The following is a 20111-nucleotide window of genomic DNA, read 5'->3' as shown; positions in this document are numbered from 1 at the left end:
TCAAAAGACAAAACAAATGGATGACAAACACTTAAAGAAATGTTCAACACCCTTAGCCATCATGGGCATGTGAATTAAAATTATTTTTTTTTCTAGTTAGAATCATTTTATTTAAACGTGTCAAATGAAAACCCACATTTTCAGACCATAAGATGTTAATACATTTAACAAAAACAATATTTACTGCTGTGAATTTTGCAGAGTAATAACCCAGATCCATTTTGATTAGGTGGTTGATGATCCTTCCTAGGTTACACTTTACAGACATAACACATCCCTTATAATAATGTAAACAAAATAACTTTTCCCTAACGGGTGAACTTGAGAACTTCAGTCCATTCTTCCTGGACTTGCACTTCTGTGTGGACTTCCTGACTGGGAATGACTTCTTTTAGGAGATGGAGATCTGGATTTTGATCGGCTGCTTCTTGGTCATGAAATAGACCTGGATCTTGATCTCGACCTTGAGCGGGATCTAGATCTTCTGAGTGAAGCTGATCTTGATTTACGAAGAGACTTTGATCATCGAGGAGATGCTGATCTTGATCTCCTTCCGCGGCTCCTGCTGCGTCATCGAGAGTACCGCCTTCCCCTGGAGCGGGAATGTGATCTAGATCGTGACCTGCTTCTTCTTCGTCAGCTATAGCGATGACAGTCATAAGCATAATGTCCTTTTTCACCACACTCGTAGCATCTATCATTAGGATCAAAGGGACGACGGGCAGGTGGCCTATCAAAACGAGATCTCCGAGGCATGCCTGTTGATAGTTCAACCCTCACTCAAGAACCACAAATCACTTTCCTATCCAATCCTCGAACCGCATCCTCTGCATCTCTAGGGTCTTCAAATTCCACAAAGGCAAATCCTGGAGGATTTCTGGCAATCCATGCAGTTCTTAAGGGCCCATAGTAACTGAATGCCCTTTCTAACTCTCCTTTACCAGCACCAGTTCACAGGTTACCAACATATACCTTGGTTTCTCCTCCATACCGCCAGTATCATGACATGATGGCCGGCCCGCGTACTAGGCTCTAGCTTGTAATGCTCACAGCGCGAGTAGCACAGAAGCAGCTGCACAACCTCCTCTGCCAGCGATTTATTGTTGCTGTGTTTCCAGCTCCAGTTTGCTCTGGCACTAAGCCCAGCACCGAGGGTACCACCGGCAGGCTCTCCAACAGGGCTGGAGCTCCTGAGCTCCCCTCACCGCCGTGCCAGCCCCACACAATGACTGTCCACCCCGCAGTTAAATGCCACAACACCCATTACCTGGTAAAATCAAAACCCTTTTTTTACTGGATATTTTATTTATTTACATTTCAAATATTATCCCCTCCTGAAACCCCCTATCCCATGCCCCATCTCCCATCCCCCATGCCCCTGCTTCTATAAGGGTGTTCCCCCACCCACCCCACCACTCCCAACTCTTAAAGCTTGTAGTTATCTAGTCAGGTTTATGTATCAATAAATTCTCAATACACAAGATGCCCATACAATAATTTCAAGGCCAATTAATAACGATACAAGATGTGCAAACAATTTAGACAAGTTATCTCAATTATTCTAATCTTAATATCATAACTACCCGTGGCTAGTTAAAGCCACTCTAGTTTACGTTTGTCTCTATCTTTGCCTCTCTCTCTCTCCTCTCTCTCTCTCTCTCTTTCTCCTCTTAGCTCCACATCCCTTTCCCCTGTCCAGTAATAGGCTTCCTGCTGCGCTAATATTTAAAATACTTTGGACAAGGAAATTCCTGCCACACAGAATGGCCAAGATCAATGAAAACTAATGCATGCTAGTGAGGATTCCAGGAAAGGGAAACAATTATTCGCTGATGATGTGAGTCCACACTTACAGAGTCACCATAGAGATCACTGTGGAGGTTCCTCAGGAAGCTCAGAATCAGTCTTCCTTAAGATCCAGGTAACTCAAGCATGAAAATATATCCAAAGTTCAAGTTATTAAAGAGGCACTTGCTTATCTGTGTTCATTGCTGCTCTACTCATAGTAGCCAGAAAACGGAAACTGCCTAAATGTCCATCAACTGATGAATGCATAATGAAAATGTGCTGTTTACAGAGTGGAATGTTATTCAACTGTTTAAAAAAGGAAATTTACACATAAAAAGATGGAACTGAAAACAATCATTTTGACAGAGGTTACCCAGATCCTAAGGAAAAATATTACATGATCTCTCTTATATGTGGATATTAGTTCTCCCAACTTTCACTCCATGTGCTATAATCTATATAACTCCAGACATCAGGTGCCTAGTGCAGGATCAGGAGAGAGAATGGGATTTACCAAGTAAAGGGAAATAGAATACAATATTATTAGGATGAAACGGGAAGGGAAGTGGGAATGAAGGGTAAAGGAGAGAACATAGAGAGGGACAACTAACATTAACGTCCTTTTGGAAAGCCATATAGAATCCTATTACTATACAAGCTTCCTAAAATACACACATATACGAAAGGATGTCAGCATGTAAAAGGAGAGAAATGTCCCAAGTAGACATTTTATAGCAATAAGTAAAATTTCCCCAGGCCAAGAATGGGTAACATTTTATTGAGTCATTGACCAAAGGTGTCCTATGAGCCATCCTCCAAATGTCATAGGATACTGCCTAGGCTATTGATTGCACTCCATAACTCAATGGTAAGGTCCTTACCGAGGGAACCATGTATGTCATCAGAGAAGTCAAGCTTGTTCAAAATTAGCTTCATGACACCTAACTAGCATTCACAGTATTTAAAGGTGTTCTGCAAATCACCAGAGGTGAAAGGTAATCATCACTATACTACAGCAACAAACACTGTTCTCTACAACAGTGACCTACCTGCCTGCAATAGATACTGCAGCAATGGTGACACAGACATTACGGAAATAATCAATCACTTTGCCTTTGAATTTAAGGACTACTTAATAAGATTAAATCCATACCTGACACTGCTAAAATGGTCAGACACATGAGACTATATAGGCCATGTGCCTAACAAAAAATCTACTATTAGAAAAAGAAAACAAGGCCCAAGCACAGAGCAGATCCCAGGCAGCAGCTCTGTACCCAACCTCACAAAACCCCTAGGAAGAGGGCCCCCCAGAAGCTCTAACCCAGGCAGTATCTCAGGTAAAAATGAATCACCCATAATGTCTGCTGTTAGAAGTTCTAATCCAGATGCTGGCCTCCGAACTTATACTACTCAGACCTTCAATGAACCATTGACAAGGACATCAAACAGCTAGAAACTGACATCACTAATCTGAAGAAATCCCTCGTTTCACTGTCTGAAGAGACCTCCAAAAATATCAAAGAACTTTATTGGATCTGATTTACTCTTTTACAATAGAAAAGACTGTGTACAGCTCTTTACTGTGTACAGCTCTTAAAGAAGTGTCGGGCAGTGCTCGAGTCGTGGGCTGACGGATCCGCCACAGACAGGGTCGGCGGCGGATGGCGTCAGCTCCAGGCCGGGCCAGTGGGGGTGGACGAGCAGACTCCAGGGTCCGGGGAGTGGAAGGAGCCAGCCAAGCTGGCCCAGGGCCTTCGGCAGGCGGTGGGGCGGGGCTCATGCTCCACGATGGCCTCTGGTCGCTGGAAAACCCCAGAGGCAGGGGCGAGCGGAGTGGGACCTCCGTCCCAGTCCCCAAAAGCGAGAAAGTGTTATCCGCTCTTTTAGTTCTCTCCTTCCGGGGGTAGCTCGTGAGAGCCTACAGAAGAAAGGTGTTTCAGCCCCTTCAGCTCAGCTCACGCTCTTCCCGTTGGGGAGAGAGGAGAGAGTTGTCCTTTGAAATTCACGACTGGCCCGACGAGGGATCTCGAAAGCACTCCGATAACAGAGGACCTTACACCACACAGCAGTCGACCTTTAATTTGGGCTCTGGAGTTATATATATACAGTTTCGGGGAAAGAACAGGTAGCCCCTATTGGTTTGGCTTGAGGGTTTGGGGATGCCTTATTTGCATGGAGGTGTTATCCTATGTGCTAAGGGTCACGGGTCTCTTTGTAGGAAGCAGAAGCTAAGAGGGCCATATCGCATGGGAAATCTGAAACAACCTTCTGTCCTGTGACCCTTTTCAGGCCGAGGTTTCCGGGGCTTCGAAGATTTCTACCAAGCTTTCTGGCTTTCTCATAGCCCACTGCCCCACAAAGAAGAATGTTGCCTTTACATAGACAAGACAGGGATGGTTAAAGAGAGCATGAAAAAGGTCAGAAAAGGCCCCGAGAAAAGACAGAGAGAGAAAGAGAAAGATGAGAACTGGTACAAGAATTGGCTTTCAACCTCTCCATGGTTGTCAACCCTACTTCCTCCCATCTTGGGACCATTATTTTTGCTTATTTCTTTTGGTCCCTGGGCCTTAAATAGGCTGACTAACTTTATGAAACAACAGATAAATAATTTGATAGCAAAACCTATTCAGATACATTATCATAGTTAGCTATGGGGGACCATGAGACTCAAGATGAGGTAGTTACTCTATTCAGAGTGTTCCCAAAACCCATCTCCACCCAACCTAAAAGAGAGGACTTCCACCCCTAGACCAAGCAGAGAGGGGCCACCCAGAACCTCCTTTGACTGGTGATCAGAATTATTGCTTAGGCTGCAAGGCTAAGCACTGCAAGGGAATATAAATAAAAGTTAAAATCTCTCTGGGTTCCCTGAGGGACAAGCCTGACTGCTTAGGGGTTGATGTCAAAAGTATCCCCTCTCCAGGAAAAAGACATCAGGATGGTTATGGCCCTCATGCCTCACTGGACAACAACAGGGGGACCAGAGCCATTACAAAGTCCCCTTCAATTACTGGAGGTCAGGCCTCTATCCCTGCCTTCCCAAGATTAGAATTGCCAGCCACAGCCCTTCTATACTTAGAGAAGTGAGGAGATGTCAGGGGCAGCCCTGCTTATACACTGAAGGCCTAAAATCAGCCATAGGCCTGTCATACATGTACACTGACACCAAGTCTTGGATCTCTGTGGAAAAACATTGAAACAGATGACTATAAGCTATTGTAAACAGGCAGCTTTTGTGGAAATTTACCAGCCTGACTAGCTATAGACCTTGTAAATAGGTAGCCTTGGCAGATAATACCAACTTAGATAAGGACAAGTAAATCATAGGCAGAATCATAGTGACCTGTCCCCTGAACCTTCACCCAGCCAATACCCTGTTCTGAAAGATATCTGTATTCCCCCTGAACACCCATGCTCTGGTGTCATCCCCTTCCCTGCGTCCTGCCTTTTTGTGTTTAGAACCTCTGTGTGAATAAGTAAAAATTATTATTTGAAAAAAAATTATTATTTGATTTAAAAAAATAAATAAAAGTATGTAAAAAAGAAAGAAAGCTGAAAATACTGAATGCATGTTACAGGTGATGTTTCTGTTAAGATATGTTTGGATTTTTGCATAAACAATTGTACCATCCAGCCATGCATATTGTATTATTTTGTATACAATGTACAAATAAGTGCCATATTACAGCTGAAAAGTACTATACAACGTAATGAAGAAATCTGCTGTATAGATACACAAAAAGCAAAGCATTTGTAGTCACTGATCAAAATGCAACTATTAGAAAGCTGAAAACACTGAATGCATGTTATAGGTGATGCTTCTGTTAAGACATGTTGTTTGGATTTTTGCATAAACAATTGTACCACCAAAGAAAAAAAAGAAAGGAAAACAAAAAATTGTCTCCCAGTGACATATTGATGTACCCATAGATCAATGGACCCTTCAGGTTTCATCAGAGAAGCTTCTTCTTTCAGTTGATGAGAATTAACTCAGAGACCTGCAAGTGGATAATGTGCAGAGAATGAGACACTTTAAGGCATTTGGTCTTAAAGGGGATGTTTTCATCAACTCCCACTCCTCAAGGCTCAGAGATCCATTCAGAAGAGTTAAGCACAAAGACTGGAAGACCCAGAAAGGATAGAATACTATGAGGAAACAGTGTGTTCCAAATACAACAGGATTGATGCCCACATGAACCAACACAAATGTAGCACCACACAAGTCTTACACAACTACAAGTTAGCCTGGGTCACAGCACTGAGAGAGGGAAGTGGACATGGGGTCCCATCACTAAACACAAACCTATTTGCACTTAGTAACTGCTGGAAAGGGGACATTCACTTCTCTCTAACAGAACTGTAGGGCAGGCCCTATGTCCAGGAACAGTTATCTAACACAAAGTGGACTCCATGGTTTAGTTTGTTTTATGGGCTTTTGTTCTGTTTTGTTTGAGCTTTTCCCCCACTTTGATTTATCCTTTGATTCTTTTGATTTTCTTTTTTTTTTCTGGTTTTAAGCTTTGTGGGTTTTCTTGGGGGAGGAAGTATAACACAAAAGAGCAAATATAAAGTAAAGTGCATAGGAAGGTATGGAAAATATGTCAGGTGATGGCAGAAGGAAATAATCTTATCAAAATACACTGTACAAAAATTTTTGAGAAAAGAAAATAATACTCAGAAAAAATACTCAGGAGCAACTATAGTGCATGCAGCAGCCATTCAATGTAGTGCTGAGAGCACAGCAGATCCACAGTCTCCTAGTTACTGTGTCTGAGCATGACACTGATGATAGCTCATGACTGTAGTACTCAATGATACTTTATTATTACTAAATAATATGCTTGAAAGTTCTTCAGAAAGTGATGCCTTTGGATTATCAGAGCAGTCTTCAGTTTGGGTGTACATGAGGGAAAGAGGCAAAGAGGTGTACATGAGGGAAAGAGTCCAAAGAGCCGGAACCCCTTGGGCACTGTTCATCACCCTTCTCCTTAGCCACAGGCACTATAATTGGGATCATAAAGTTTCTGGGTTCAGCAAATGGCAGAGCACCAGGGAGAAGGCAGAGCTGCCCTCAGGGATGGAGACAGAAGAGCCTTTTCCCCTGACAAAGCCAAACTCCTGGTGGGTACATCCTGACACCTCGCTTGAGCACAAGGACTTGAGGTTGATAAACAGGGCTTGGCTGTGCTGTGAGGACACCCACCCTGAGCCCTGCACAGACTGCACAGGTGAGTGCTGCCATGTCATGGGGAATGGGGATCCTTTGACATAGAAAGAAATCTGTGGAGGGCCAATGTATCGGGGAGAAGGATGTGGGCTCCCTGTCACTCAGAGAGAAGATAGTGACAGGATTTAGAAAAAAGGTGGTCAATCTTTCCCTAAAAGCAGAGTTGTCTCAGTGTCCACAAGGACAGTGTGTGTGGTCACTAGGAGTGATCTGCTCCTTACACAGGACAGGCAGGGGTAGGACACAGGGCACCTGCAGTGCAGCCTGGAGTAGGAAGCTCTTGCTCCCACAGCTTCTGCACAACCTGTGTGATTTTCTATCCCAAGACTGAGAACTTTGATCTGAGCTGTGTAACTTCTGATGACTTCAGTACATGGAGCACTCTTTCTTTATCATGATTTCATTTATTGTGAATTTCTTCTTTTCTCAACCTAATGTAAATCATGGAGTATGAGAATTGTGGATAAAACAGCCATGAGGGTATATACTATTTCTAACAACCTACTTTAGAAAATTGATCTTTAAAATACTCTGGGAACTTCCCTAAGTATTATGTATGCTAGTCCATTGACTCTCTAAAATATACATATATTCTACAAAACATAATTTATGTAAAAATAATTTTTAAGGAAGCCAAAATAATAATATGCTCAAAGTGATGAATATATGAATTGGGAACTCCAAAACTTTAATTCACAGTGAGTGTTCTGGTAAATCCTGGCATTTCTATCCAAAGCTCTGGTATTCCTTAAACTTCTAGAATAGGTATGACCTTCCACCATATCAGAACCATCATTTAACTGGTTGAGTGCAGACTGAATTGAATCATTCTAGCACAGTGGAGGTAAGAAGCTTGTTAAAGCTAATTAAAAATATACATATGTGGAGTGAAGAGCAGCCTCTGTGGGTAAGAACACTCACTGCTCTTGCAGAATTCCCAAATTCAATTACTAACACTCACATGGCAGCTAACAACCAAGTGCAACTCAGGTTTCAGGGAGCCAAGGCCTTTCTCTGGCCTCTGCAGACACCAGGCACACAAGTGGTATCCAGACATATATGCAAACAAAACACACAAACACAAAAAATGACTACCATTAAAAAGAAATTAATATAATTTCTCTCTGACAGTTCCTGAAAAAATGAACACTGATAGTTTTTGTACTTATGGAGGGAGGTTATTCAGGAAAGAAAACCAGCTTCTTCATTTCAATATGTATTATTGATATCTCAAAAATCTTTAAAAATACAAGGTAACTGATGTGCTAAGGCATCTGTCACGTCTTAGCACAGAGCTGATAGAAGCAGACTAATAGACAGCACAGTCCTGAGGTTCAAGGGAATTGTAGGAGACACGTGTGTGACCTGTGGGCAGCATTATGCTATAAAGGGTCATGCCTGGAAATCAGATTACAAAGAGAACATTACATGTACCACTGTCGCATTACTTGTACCCTTGTCACAGGATAAAATCCAGTATTTCATGGGCTTAGGAGAAGCTGAAAGTAATTCAGAGATAAATTTGGTAAATAGCATCTAATTAATCTATGTGTTGCTTATTGCCAAGGGCAATTCAGAGTTGGAGACAAAGAAAATTCATATGACTTTCCCTGGGAAGCGACCCTATTTGAGCAAGTATTACCCTTCTTTGGATTAGCTATATTTTTTATTAGTGCAATGTGCTTCTTAAGGGATAAGTCTGTACAGGTCTGCAAAGAGGATCTGGGAAGGGAGGTGTGAAAGGTGATGCATAAATATCATGGCTTGGAAATTGAACGATGTCATCCTTTGTTTAGATTTCTCATGGAAGAAAGTTTAGAGATGGAAAATATAAAGAACTACTTTCTATGAAGACTGAGAAGGTGTCAGCATAGTGCTCATGTCAAATCATCATCATCATCATCTTCTTCATCATCTCCCTGTCAGTGAAAGCAAGAATGGAGGGTCTAAGAACAAAATCAGGCATCCTTAGCAAAGAACTCTGTATTTACATAATACACTGTTCTTTTGACTAAAAAAAAAAAAAAAAAAAAAATCATGAACCAAATCATGTTTACTTCCTTATGTTTCTCAGGTTTTTCCTAGTTTTAAACATGAAGATAATTTGGAGTGATCTCATCCAGAGAATAATTTTCACTTCACTTACTGGATTTGGAGTATTAGGAAACATCATCTTATTTGTGAGACATATGTATACGTTCATCATAGGTTCTGAGAACAAAAATATAGACGTGATTCTCATCCACTTGGCTTTTGTAAACACAATCATTATTTATTGCATAGGGGTCAGAAACATAGCTACAATTTTTTATATCAGAAACTTCCTAGGTGATATTGGTTGTAAAACTATAGTTTATCTAGAAAGGGTTGGCCGTGGCCTCTCCATCTGTACCACCTGTCTCCTCAGCGTGGTCCAGGCTGGCACCATCAGTCCCAGGACCACCCTTTGGAGAAAGCTCAAACCACAGGCAGCATGGCATGTTCTTACCTTTCTCCTCCTCTTTTGGATCTTTAATTCCCTGATAAGCTCCAACTTGCTGCACTATATCACAGCAGGCAGTAACATGAACAGGTCTGTAGTTGGGATGTTTACTGGGTATTGCTATATGCTGCCATCCAGGCACACAGTTAAGTGGCTGTTTCTCTCTTTCATGACTCTTCGTGATGTCATTTTCCAGGGTGTCATTGGCTGGAGCAGTGGGTCCATGGCTCTCCATCTGTACAAACATCATGTCCGTGTCCTCTACCTTCACAACTCCAGGTCTGCAAACAATTCTAGGCCAGAAATCCGAGCTACCCAGAGGGTTCTCACTCTCATGACCTGTTTCCTCATCTTTTATTTGGCAGATTTCATTTTCTCCTTATATATAGGTTCCATAGTGACAAATGATTTCATAATACCAAATATGAAAGCATTGTTAGTACTTAGCTATGCTGGTCTCAGCCCCTTTGTCCTGATTATCTGGGATGTCCATATTGCTAAGACCTGCTGTGTCTCCTGAGAAATAATATATTTCTTTTCACATCAAGTCTATATGATCTAATGCTATATATACTGAAGTGGTTTTGCCTTGCTATACTAATGTGTCACAACAATATATTGATTGAGAAAATAGACTTTTCTTTACATGTAGATGGTGCTAGGTAACTGAAGAATGGCACAGGCTCTAGGAAGTAGGCAGGGATGCTCACTATCTCACCATCGTGCCATTCATAACATGTAGTTTAGCTTGCTGCATCCTTCATAGGGAAATACAAGAGGAAATGCACTCACCCACAATTAGAATTTTGTTGTTCAGCATGCTAGATTTTATACTTAGAAGGACCCACACAGTTCTCCTGCCTTGGTGTTCTACTGCTCTTTCGTGATCTCTGACTCCACTACTTATTTGCAAAGCACTCCCTACATGCCAGAGGCTGTTCTAAGCCAATGAGCAAGTGAAGAAGAGTGGCAGGAAGCATCGTTTATCTGAAGGTCTCTTACAAAGTGGACATGACCAGGAAGAGACGCTGATTCACGGCATATGGTAAGTGCTTGGCATTTTAAGGTACCAAGCACTAAAGGACTGGTAAGAATAGACACTGTGTGTGAATTCCACACACATTAAAGACATTGAGATGTGACTGTGATTACTAAAGAAACTCTACTTTATGCTGAGCATCCATGTTGCTACCCAATAGCCATACATATCTGACTCCAGTCCCTGAATGATAAGTTTTCAGCTGGCTTTACTCAGTCACCCCAATACAGAAATGCACAACATGACCTTATACGTCTTATGATATGACTAAACTGCTATTTTGGTTTCTGTAACGTTTGTATGCAGAGTCCCAAATATTGTTTTGAGTTGCCTTATCTATGTATACTAGCAGTACAGACAATTATTGCTTGTTTATGTAGAGACTGAAGATCTACTTGTGTTTTTTACCTTAAAAAAAAAACCTTCCCCACACCCTTCCATCATGATTGAGACTATGCTTTTAGGTTGTTATCCTGTTAACAGCTATTCAATAAATCTTTTAATTGCAGTTGAGACTCCAGATTCATGCCTGCTGGTCCAGGATAGTTCCCAGAGAGAGCAAGTTCAAGGTGGAATTGATAAGCCCCCAGAAACATCGACTACAACTGCTTGAAATTTGTAAATTGAAAACAAAACCAAATGTGTGTCTGAAGCATGGACTGATTTGTGAGTTGTGTTCTGTTTTGGAGTCCCAAAGTTTAGAGAGACAAACGAAAGATCAGACACAATTATAGACCAAGTCTCTGGAACAGAATTGACACCTATTGTACTTCTGGTTTTGGTGTATGAATGAAAGTGACCACCACACATCTGTGTTCATCTGGTCTTCCCTGATTATGCTCTCATGTGGTCTCTTTCTGTTGTTCTCTGTTGTCTGTTGTATTTATGTTTCCAGGTTTTGTTGCAGAGGTTGGAGTCAGACTGAGAGCACAGTAAATAGCCCCTGAGCTGCATGCTGAACTATTTTCAGGGGTTTCTCAAGACAGACTGCTCCTCCTGGCTGCTTCCACACTAGCTCTCCCTGGGGCTTGCTTTATCCCTGTCCCTCTCTGTGGCTTACTGGAGCCTGACATATCAGGAACTTCTCCATGCCCATCCATTTGGGATCCTTTTCCTTCATTCTGCTTCTGAAGGCTGTCTTTTTCTCCTGGCTGGTTCCTGTCTCTGACCATGGAGCTCCAGCTGTGGCCACCCAGCACCACTGCACTGGGGCAATTGTTTAAGGCTATTCTACTTTGTTAAAAAGCTGGCTTTGGAGCAGGGATATGAGTCCCTCCTTCTCCAGACCCAAGCATATTTGTTTACAAATTTCTTCTAAAATCTCTGTTTTGAGTCAGAAAGCCATCTGATTGTAAGATAAAGAGAAAACAAAACAACCCCCGCCAAAAAGACACTACGTGCTTGAAACAGCAAAAACATAAATTTTCTCTACGTTAAGATGTGTAAGTTTATTAAGCAGTGTTTTAAAATCTGTAAATAAAACAGAAACAACCTGATGTTAGCATTTTCTGAATTCCTGTAGATGTCTGTCTGTTTTTAAAGTTTTCTGTTTAACCGCCTCTAGATTACAAATACTTACTTACATTATTCTGCAACTGACTGACTTTACAAAAAAAACAAAAACAAAAGCTAAGCTTTTCAGGTTGTCTGCCTACATCTATAGACATGCACAAACTGGTTATGAAATAAATAGAACCCTCTGTTTCAAATCTCTCAGTAATCACTCCAGATCTGCCAGTCTAAAATAATACGAGCCAGACTTGTTAAATGTCAATATTCCTTCAGAAAGAAGAAGATAGTCAAGGTCATTTAACTTCACCTAAGTATCCAGTCACCCCTCGCAGCTGGTTTGCCCTGAATTGCGTGAAACCTGAAGGTTTTCTGAAAAAAACTATGGTATACAAGCTAAAATGGAAAAACAAGGGGAGGCTTTCATTAATGCATCAATAGGAAAACTGATATACATACAGGGTAAAGGTTCCAGATATTGTCTAATACCCCCTAAGGACAATTTTCTTACAGCCAATGGTAAATTAATTTGTTATTTCTATATTGCATGTTATCTAAACTTTTAATCAAAAAAGATTTATATAGAATTAGGATGAGAAATATATTTACAGACATTTTGTTCTTTGACTTCTTCCACATTTCTCAATTCTTGTTTAGAAAAAAAAAAGAGTCCTCCATTCAAGTTTATGCATATTCAAACTCTTGCACAAATGTAAACTTAAATGTAAACACCAGGACTCTGCCCAAACTGTGGACAAGCAGGACACTGGAGAATTGACTGCCCCTTTTTGCCTCACCAAGTAGACCAGTCTTTCAAGTTCTTCAGCCACAGGAAGTCTCTCAGATCTTCTGAGTCTGGCAGCTAAAGCTAATAAAGCCTTAGGTGGCAACAGAAGACTGAATGCTGTCCTGTGTCAAATACCAATGACCTCTGCCCCAAAGACCATTATGGGCAAGCCTAGGGTAACCACCTAGGGAAGTCTCTGTCATTTTAATGGATACAGAGGCTTTTGGATTATGATCCTTGCCCAAATTCATCTTTCTCAGTTTTCCGATGGTGTTAATGGCTAGCTGTAGCTTTATTAGTTTGACAACAGCAAGCACAGATACAGCTGCCTGGTCAGTCTATTACATATGTTTTTAAAAATTAGGTTTTGCTTTGTCTAGAGCTGTTGTGTCTCCCGATTAAAAAGGTAGTCTCAAAAGGCCGAGTGGAGCGGCCCCCCACTCCTTAAAGAATAGTAACTACCCCTGTGGCTCATTACCATGCCTTCTGACCTGGCCAAGAAGAAGGCAGTCAAAAAGAAGGAAGCTACCAAAACTCCATAGCAGTCCAAAAATGGTACATGAAGAAAATAGCGATGCTGTCATAGAATCTCAGATGGCAGAGGAGAAAAACCATAAAGAGGCCAATGGCAGAGAGACCACAGGTGACAGAGAAGTGGATTTGGTGACCAAGGAACTGGAGGATTTGAGATGAAGAAAGCTGCTGCTCAAGCTGTCATGGGCATCCTGGCCTCTCACCCCAACAATACTGACATCCACATCATCAACCTCTCACTCAGCTTTCATGGTCAAGAGCTGCTCAGCTACAACAAACAGAAATTAAACTCAGACTGGTGTTATGACCTCATTAGCTTAGAGAGAATTGGAAAGTCCATGCTGCTGTCTGCTATTGGGAAACTTGAGGTGCCAATGCCTAAGCAAATGAACATCTACCACCTGACCCATGAGATGCCTCCTAACTAAAAAACATCCTTGTAGTGTGTGGTGGGGATGGACACAGAGTGAGCCATTCTGGAGAGAGAGGCTGAGCGGTTAGCTCATGAGGATGTGGAGTGTGAGAAGCTCATGGAACTCTATGAAGAGCTGGAAGAGCTGGATGCCAAAACCCCAAGAAGAGGGTCTCAAGCATCTTACATCAATCAGGTTTCACACTTGGATACAGTGCAAGAAACTGAAATACTTTAGTGGTGGCTGGCAGATGAGAGTTGCTTTTGCTAGAACCTTCTTTATTCGGTCCTTCAGGCTGCATCTGGACAAGCCTACCAACCACCTGGACTAGGATGCTTGCATGTGGCTAAAGGCTTTCAGGTGCATCCTGGTCCTTGTGTCCCATTTCCAGAACTTCCTGAATGAGGTCTATACCAATATCATCCACATCCACAGCAAAAACTAAGTATTGCACAATAACTATGATCAGTCTGTGAGGACACAGCTGGAGCTGGAAGACAACCAGATGAGGTTTCACTGGGAGAAGGACCAGATACTACACATGAAGAACTACATTGCCAGGTTTAGCCACAGCAGTCCCAAGCTAGTCAGATAGTCTCAAAGCAAAGATAGAACACTACAGAAAATAACGGCATCAGGACAGACAGAAAGGGTTGTAAGTGACAAGACACTGACGTTTTATTTCCCACCATGTGGAAGATCCCACCACCTGTTATTATGATGCAGAAGGTAAGCTTCAAGTATGCAGAAGATGGGCCTTGCATCTACAATAATTTAGAATTTTGCATTGACCTCAACACATGAGTGGCTCAGGTTGCACCCAACAGTGCAAAGAAGTACATTCTGTTGAAGCTGCTAACTAGAGATCTTCTACCAACAGATGGAATGATCTGGATGCATTCTCATGTCAAGATACAGTGTTGCTATCATCACTTACAGAAGCAGCTGGATCTAGACCTTTCATCATTGGAGTACATGATGAAATGCTACCCAGAGATCAAAGAGAAGGAATGAGGAAGATCATTGGGAGATATAACCTCACTGGGAACAGCAGGTGAGTCCAATCTGGAACCTGTCAGATGGGCAAAAGTACCAAGTGTGTCTGGCCTGGCTGGCCTGGCAGAACCCTCACATGTTCTTTCTGGACAAGCCTACCAATCACCTGGACATCTAGACCATTGATGCTCTGACAGACGCCATCAATGAGTTTGAGGGTGGCATGAAGCTAGTCAGCAGTGACTTCAGACTCATCTAGTAGGTTTCACAGGAAATTTGGGTCTGTGAAAAGCAGACAATCACCAAGAGGCCTGGAGAAATCCTAGCCTACAAGGGATACCTCAAGCCCAAGCTGGTAGATGAAGAGACCCAGCTCACCAAAAGGACATACAATGTGTGAGCCCTCAGCCAGGCTTTGGTCAGGAATGCCACCTGGAGACTGCCAGCTGACACCTGACCAGCCACTCAGGGCAGGACCCTGGGGCTGCACTTCAGCATTGCTGCAATACTGCCCTCAGCCTCTTCCCTCAGCCTACCTTTGCTGCATCTTATCTCCAGCTGGACAGCACCTGTCCATGTCCCACCCTCTTTCCATTTGGGTCTGTCTGTCTGTCTGGATTCAGCTGACTGTTCCATCCAGACTCTTGCTGGTTACTTTGCCCTGAAAGATGCAGAAAAGGATTAACCCAAGCCCTGGTCTGGCCCTGGAAGGATTCAAGTGCCTCCTTTTATAGGTTTTGTGTTTATGGGTTTCATGATGTTGGAGAAATATCACCAGTTTATCACTCCCATTCCTTATTGCTTCTGGTTTGGAGCTCTGGGCCAAAACCTTAGTCTTGGTCAGTATTTTAATAATTATTTAACAGTGTAGATCTATGTGTCAACTACCAAGTGTCCAATAAAGAAAGAAGAAACTACAGTCCCCTCAAAAAAAAAAAAAGGCAGACTCATACACTTTACCCTGCAAACAGGCTTCACATTAAAGGAGAGTTTCTAAAGACTGTTGAGGGTCTAGGCAAATAATTTAAAATGCAAGTTAGAAATGTCTAAAGATATAAAAACATAAATGAGTTACGAGGGTCTAAGGAAGTAATTTAATGTACATAAATTCAAGTTGTGAAGGTCTGAGGATACAAAAGCCTAAGTAAATTTAGAGAGTCTGAAAAGGTAATTTAAAATACGTAAGACAAGTTGTAAAGGTTTAAAAAATTATCTAAGGTATATATTAAAACATTTTCAAATGTTTCAGATTTCTTTTCCTCTCGCTGTTATTGTTACATTAAAACTTCAAAAGTTCAGAGTTTTAGCATTAATAGAGTTTAAATTTTCCTGTAAGATTTTTAACTTTAGCATCAGTTCCTAGCCTGTATTTGTTCCAGCAGATTTCCAAACAACTAAAGACTACAAATTTCCAAACACACCAGCCTGAAGTGGTCCTTCAAAACTAGCAAGCCCAGAACTTGCTAAAGGCCAATGTAACCCAGGCTGTCTGAAGAAAATTCCTACAAGCTTGAGTCCCAGTTTTGAACCAGCATTCCAGACAGCTCCAAAATTACCTGCTAACCCCAGGTGATCTAACAGAACCTGGACAGCAGAACTCCTATACTCTGCCCACTGCCAGCCTTTTACCATCAATCCAGTCCTCTTGGGCCCTGAAAATGACATCCTAATTAATTTCTGCTGAGTTACAAAAGAAAATACACTGCCTCTTATCATTAACAAAAAAGCTACAAGGTTAGATCCAAAGGAAATTAGTTCCCTTTACCAAAGGAGTCATTTCCCTTCTTCTCTGGCAAAAGGGACAATTAGTTATCTATGACGCTATTTTCATACCAAAGCTCAAAAGCTACTTTTGGTTATGCTATTTATCACAGGACAAAAGCCAAAGACAATAACTAAAACTGAAGAAACACAAATTTTAAACAATTACAAATAATGATGACTAGGCTCTTGAGAATTTAATCTAGAAACAATATTTATTTGCAAGTATTGAGGGAACAATTTAGTAGGTTGCCTCATGATTGATATCCTCACACATATATGTCAGGTGCTTGGCTCATGTTCCTCCCCCATTAGATGCTCTAATCCACTCTCTGTTCTCAAAGCATGAACACAATGTCTAACTAGAAGTCACATTGACTATCTCTCATCTCTCAGGTGTTTGCAGTTTTCTTTCTAGTAAGATAGACCTAGAAACATGAAATCCACATTTCACCTGTAAATTCTGAAATTTATTTTTAAGAATAATTGAAAAGAGATTGCAGTTAGACATATTGAACCTTTAAATCAAAAGCCCCGGAAACCTCATGCAGGCTATATCTCAGCATTTCTGCATCCAAGCATATATAAAGAAATTTTTAAAAATAATGAGCAAAATCTTGAAAGTGCTCTGGGAGAAACAAGAGACTATCTGTAAGGAAACAATGGTTTCTAAATAGCACTCATAAAGACACTATGAAACTGAGACAGAACTCAGCCCATCATCTCCTTTTCAGAAATGCCTCCTTTGACTGATGGTGCAGAATGGCAGATTAGGTCTCCAGAAATTAGTGTCACTTGTACCAAATATTCACCCATCCCTAAAAGTCCCAATTAAGTTTCTATCCTGACTAAATGACTGTAGAAACTTTTGTGGCAGTCTGGCTGACTGATTGTTTGTACAGGGTAGCAGAGCTGACATGGGGCTTGATGTTTCCTGGGATAGATGAAGTATAATATGACTGAGCATTGACTTAAACCTGGGATCTTAGAGTCTCAAATAATATTAATTTCACTAAACCCTGTGTTTTTCTCCTTGTGGTTATCAAGTAAGAGTAGCATATAGCTCTCTCTTAGGGTTTCTATTGCTGTGATAAGACACCTTGATCAAAAACGATTTGTGGAGAGAATGGTTTATTTCAACCTATATTCTTGAGTCACGTTCTGTCATAGGACAGGGACTCAAGACAGGAACAAGAAGGCAGGAACTGAAGTGGAGGTCATAGAGGAATACTGCCTACTAGCTTGTGACCAATGGCTTTCTAAGCCTACTTTATTATAGACTCGAGACCACCTGCCAAGGGTCATCACTGTCTGTAATGAGCTGGATCCTCCCACATCAATCATTAATCAAGACAATACCCTACAAATTTGCTTACATGCCTATCTCATAGAGGTATGTTCTCAGTTAAGAGTCTCTCTTCCCATATGTCAGGTTTATGTCAAATTGACATAAACCCACCAACACAGTTCTCTCCTACTTCAGTTCCATAGATACATAATGGTGGTCAATCAATCAATGCTGAAGAGTGCTGTGAGTTTAACTATTGTGAGCACTGTCTATGATCATAACCACACACACACTTGTTCCCTCATACTCAGATCATCTCATTTGTTTTTAGGAATTCCATGTAGACAGGGAAGATCCACCACTAAGTTTAGAAGAAGGAGCTCTTCATCCTGATGAAGTCATTGCTCTCACCAATAACTTGGCCAGGCTTTCACTATGGAGCCTTGGCTGGCATGGAAGTCACAGAGATGTGCCTTTTGAGTGCTAAGAGTGCCACCATGTTCCACCAAGAATCTAGTAAATAGTAGAAAGAGAACTAAAAACTTTTGAAGAAAGCACAGTGTTGGATTTTCATTGGAGTATTGCTGCAACCAAATTAAGGGAAATTAATGTAAATATATGATTGAATAATTGATAACTGAAAATACTGTGAGAAAATTCATAAATGTCATATTTTAATAAAGAATTAGTATTATTATAGTGTGTGATATTTCTGTATTTGTCATTATTTACTACCACTTATTAGGTTATTTCCTCAAGTTTTAGTGGTGAAGTTAGAGAATACACTTTGTTTTCTTTAAAATATTCTAGGGTAGTAAGGAGAAAATGAGACAGACAACCTAAAATGTAATCTCAAAGAGGCAACAGATGGAGGCTAGGTGCAGACCTTCAGTCCCTTAGGGTAAGATTCTGCTGTGTAGACATGCATATTTCACATAATTCATCACTACATAAATGTCTCAAGACACAAGCTGGGGAAACCTGGAACTAAAGAGGATTCTCCAGCCCACTCAAATCTTCTGGGACCTGAGAGAAAATGAAGCTCACCTAGTCCCCTGAAAACCAAATGGTAAAACATACTTGAGGTCAAAGATGATAGAAAGCCATCCAAACAGCTGTCCCCAGGCTCCCAGTGTATTTCTTCCAATCATGTGAAGACCAACAGTAAACTGTAACCAACCAGCTGGGGATAAATGATTGGCTTACTGAATCTAAAATGTTCTTCAGTCAGTCTGTGTTTGTCCATTAGTCATTTTGAGGAATCTGTCAGGTCCTTTGCTGATATCTGTAATTTGGAACTTGTTTGTTGTTTTATTTATGAATAAACTGGAATTAGGAGGATATGTGTTTAGGGAGTCAATGCAAAAGAGATGAAATACCCTTCGCCTCCCCTCCATTATAGACTGGATGTTTCTTTCTAACTCTTCCAATAGAATTCATATGTTGGAATTCTAATCTGCATTGGGATGCTACTTTGGAGAGCAACATTTAGGAATGAAGGAACCGAGATAGCAGAATAAACTCCATTTTGTTCTTAAGACTTCACTCTAAGTTAACTTGTGCTTAGAAGGACATGGACAATGAAGAGGCAAAAAACATACAAACAAACAAAAATCCAGCAGGACAGATTCCAACTTGTCCTCCAAAATCTATTCTAAACTGCTGTCCTTGGAGAAAGCTACTGTCTGCTGTCCTTGAAATGAAATGCCCCCCTTGAGCTCTTGGAAAGAGACCAACATCCCTTTACCCTCTCATGTAATGCCAAGGCTTAGAAAACCCCATTTGTGCTTTTTGTCCTTTATAAACCCCATTCACCTAGAGCTAGGGGTCACTCTCCTTTCTGTTCCATCAGGAAGGTTTGTAACCCAAGCTCGAGCTTAAATAAAAACTCTTGTGCACTTTCATAGGAGTTGTGATCCCTGGGAGGAGGGGGGAGAGAAAGTCTAATGAACTGGGCAAAACATTGTGGGGGCTTGTCCACCGGGATTCCCCAGCAGATCCCCAGGATCCCCGACCCAGAGAGTCTAGTGCTGGTCGGTGAGTGTTCACTATTTCTGTATTGTCTTTGTGTCTCTTTTCTCCCTTGAGTTTCTTGAAAAAGCATTGAGATGTTTGTATAAGCAGCAAAGAGTGGCTAAGAGTCGATGTGCTAGAGGGTCACAGCCCTTCCTGACCCCCCCTCCCCCGAGGGTGAATGGGTCACTCATGGTGGGGAGGAATTTTTGGTAGAGAAAGAGGAGTCTCATCATCAGTTACTTTCCTCTCCGTGCTGCCTTCTATTTCC

At 41.4% G+C, this 20111-nt stretch overlaps 1 protein-coding gene and 2 pseudogenes across 1 annotated transcript; 2 read left to right on the top strand and 1 right to left on the bottom strand.

The window, feature by feature from the left end:
- Positions 1 to 330: 330 nt before the first annotated feature.
- LOC114628286 lies at positions 331 to 1008 on the bottom strand (annotated as a pseudogene).
- A 7935-nt stretch (positions 1009 to 8943) lies between these two features.
- On the top strand, positions 8944 to 10020 carry LOC114628296 (putative vomeronasal receptor-like protein 4). The gene has a single exon (XM_028776261.1). The coding sequence runs from the start codon at positions 9082 to 9084 to the stop codon at positions 10018 to 10020; it is 939 nt and encodes a 312-aa protein (XP_028632094.1). The 5' UTR covers positions 8944 to 9081.
- A 3294-nt stretch (positions 10021 to 13314) lies between these two features.
- LOC114628262 lies at positions 13315 to 15178 on the top strand (annotated as a pseudogene).
- The last annotated feature ends 4933 nt before the right edge of the window (positions 15179 to 20111 follow it).

Source organism: Grammomys surdaster, unplaced genomic scaffold (genome assembly GCF_004785775.1).
Source record: "Grammomys surdaster isolate TR1022 unplaced genomic scaffold, NIH_TR_1.0 267, whole genome shotgun sequence".
NCBI lineage: Eukaryota > Metazoa > Chordata > Mammalia > Rodentia > Muridae > Grammomys > Grammomys surdaster.
This window is presented reverse-complemented; position numbering and strand designations above follow the sequence as displayed.

What these genes read in the sequence shown, in the direction of transcription:
- LOC114628296 (XM_028776261.1), top strand. Translation starts at nt 9,082, where the DNA reads ATGTTTCTCAGGTTTTTCCTAGTTTTAAACATGAAGATAATTTGGAGT.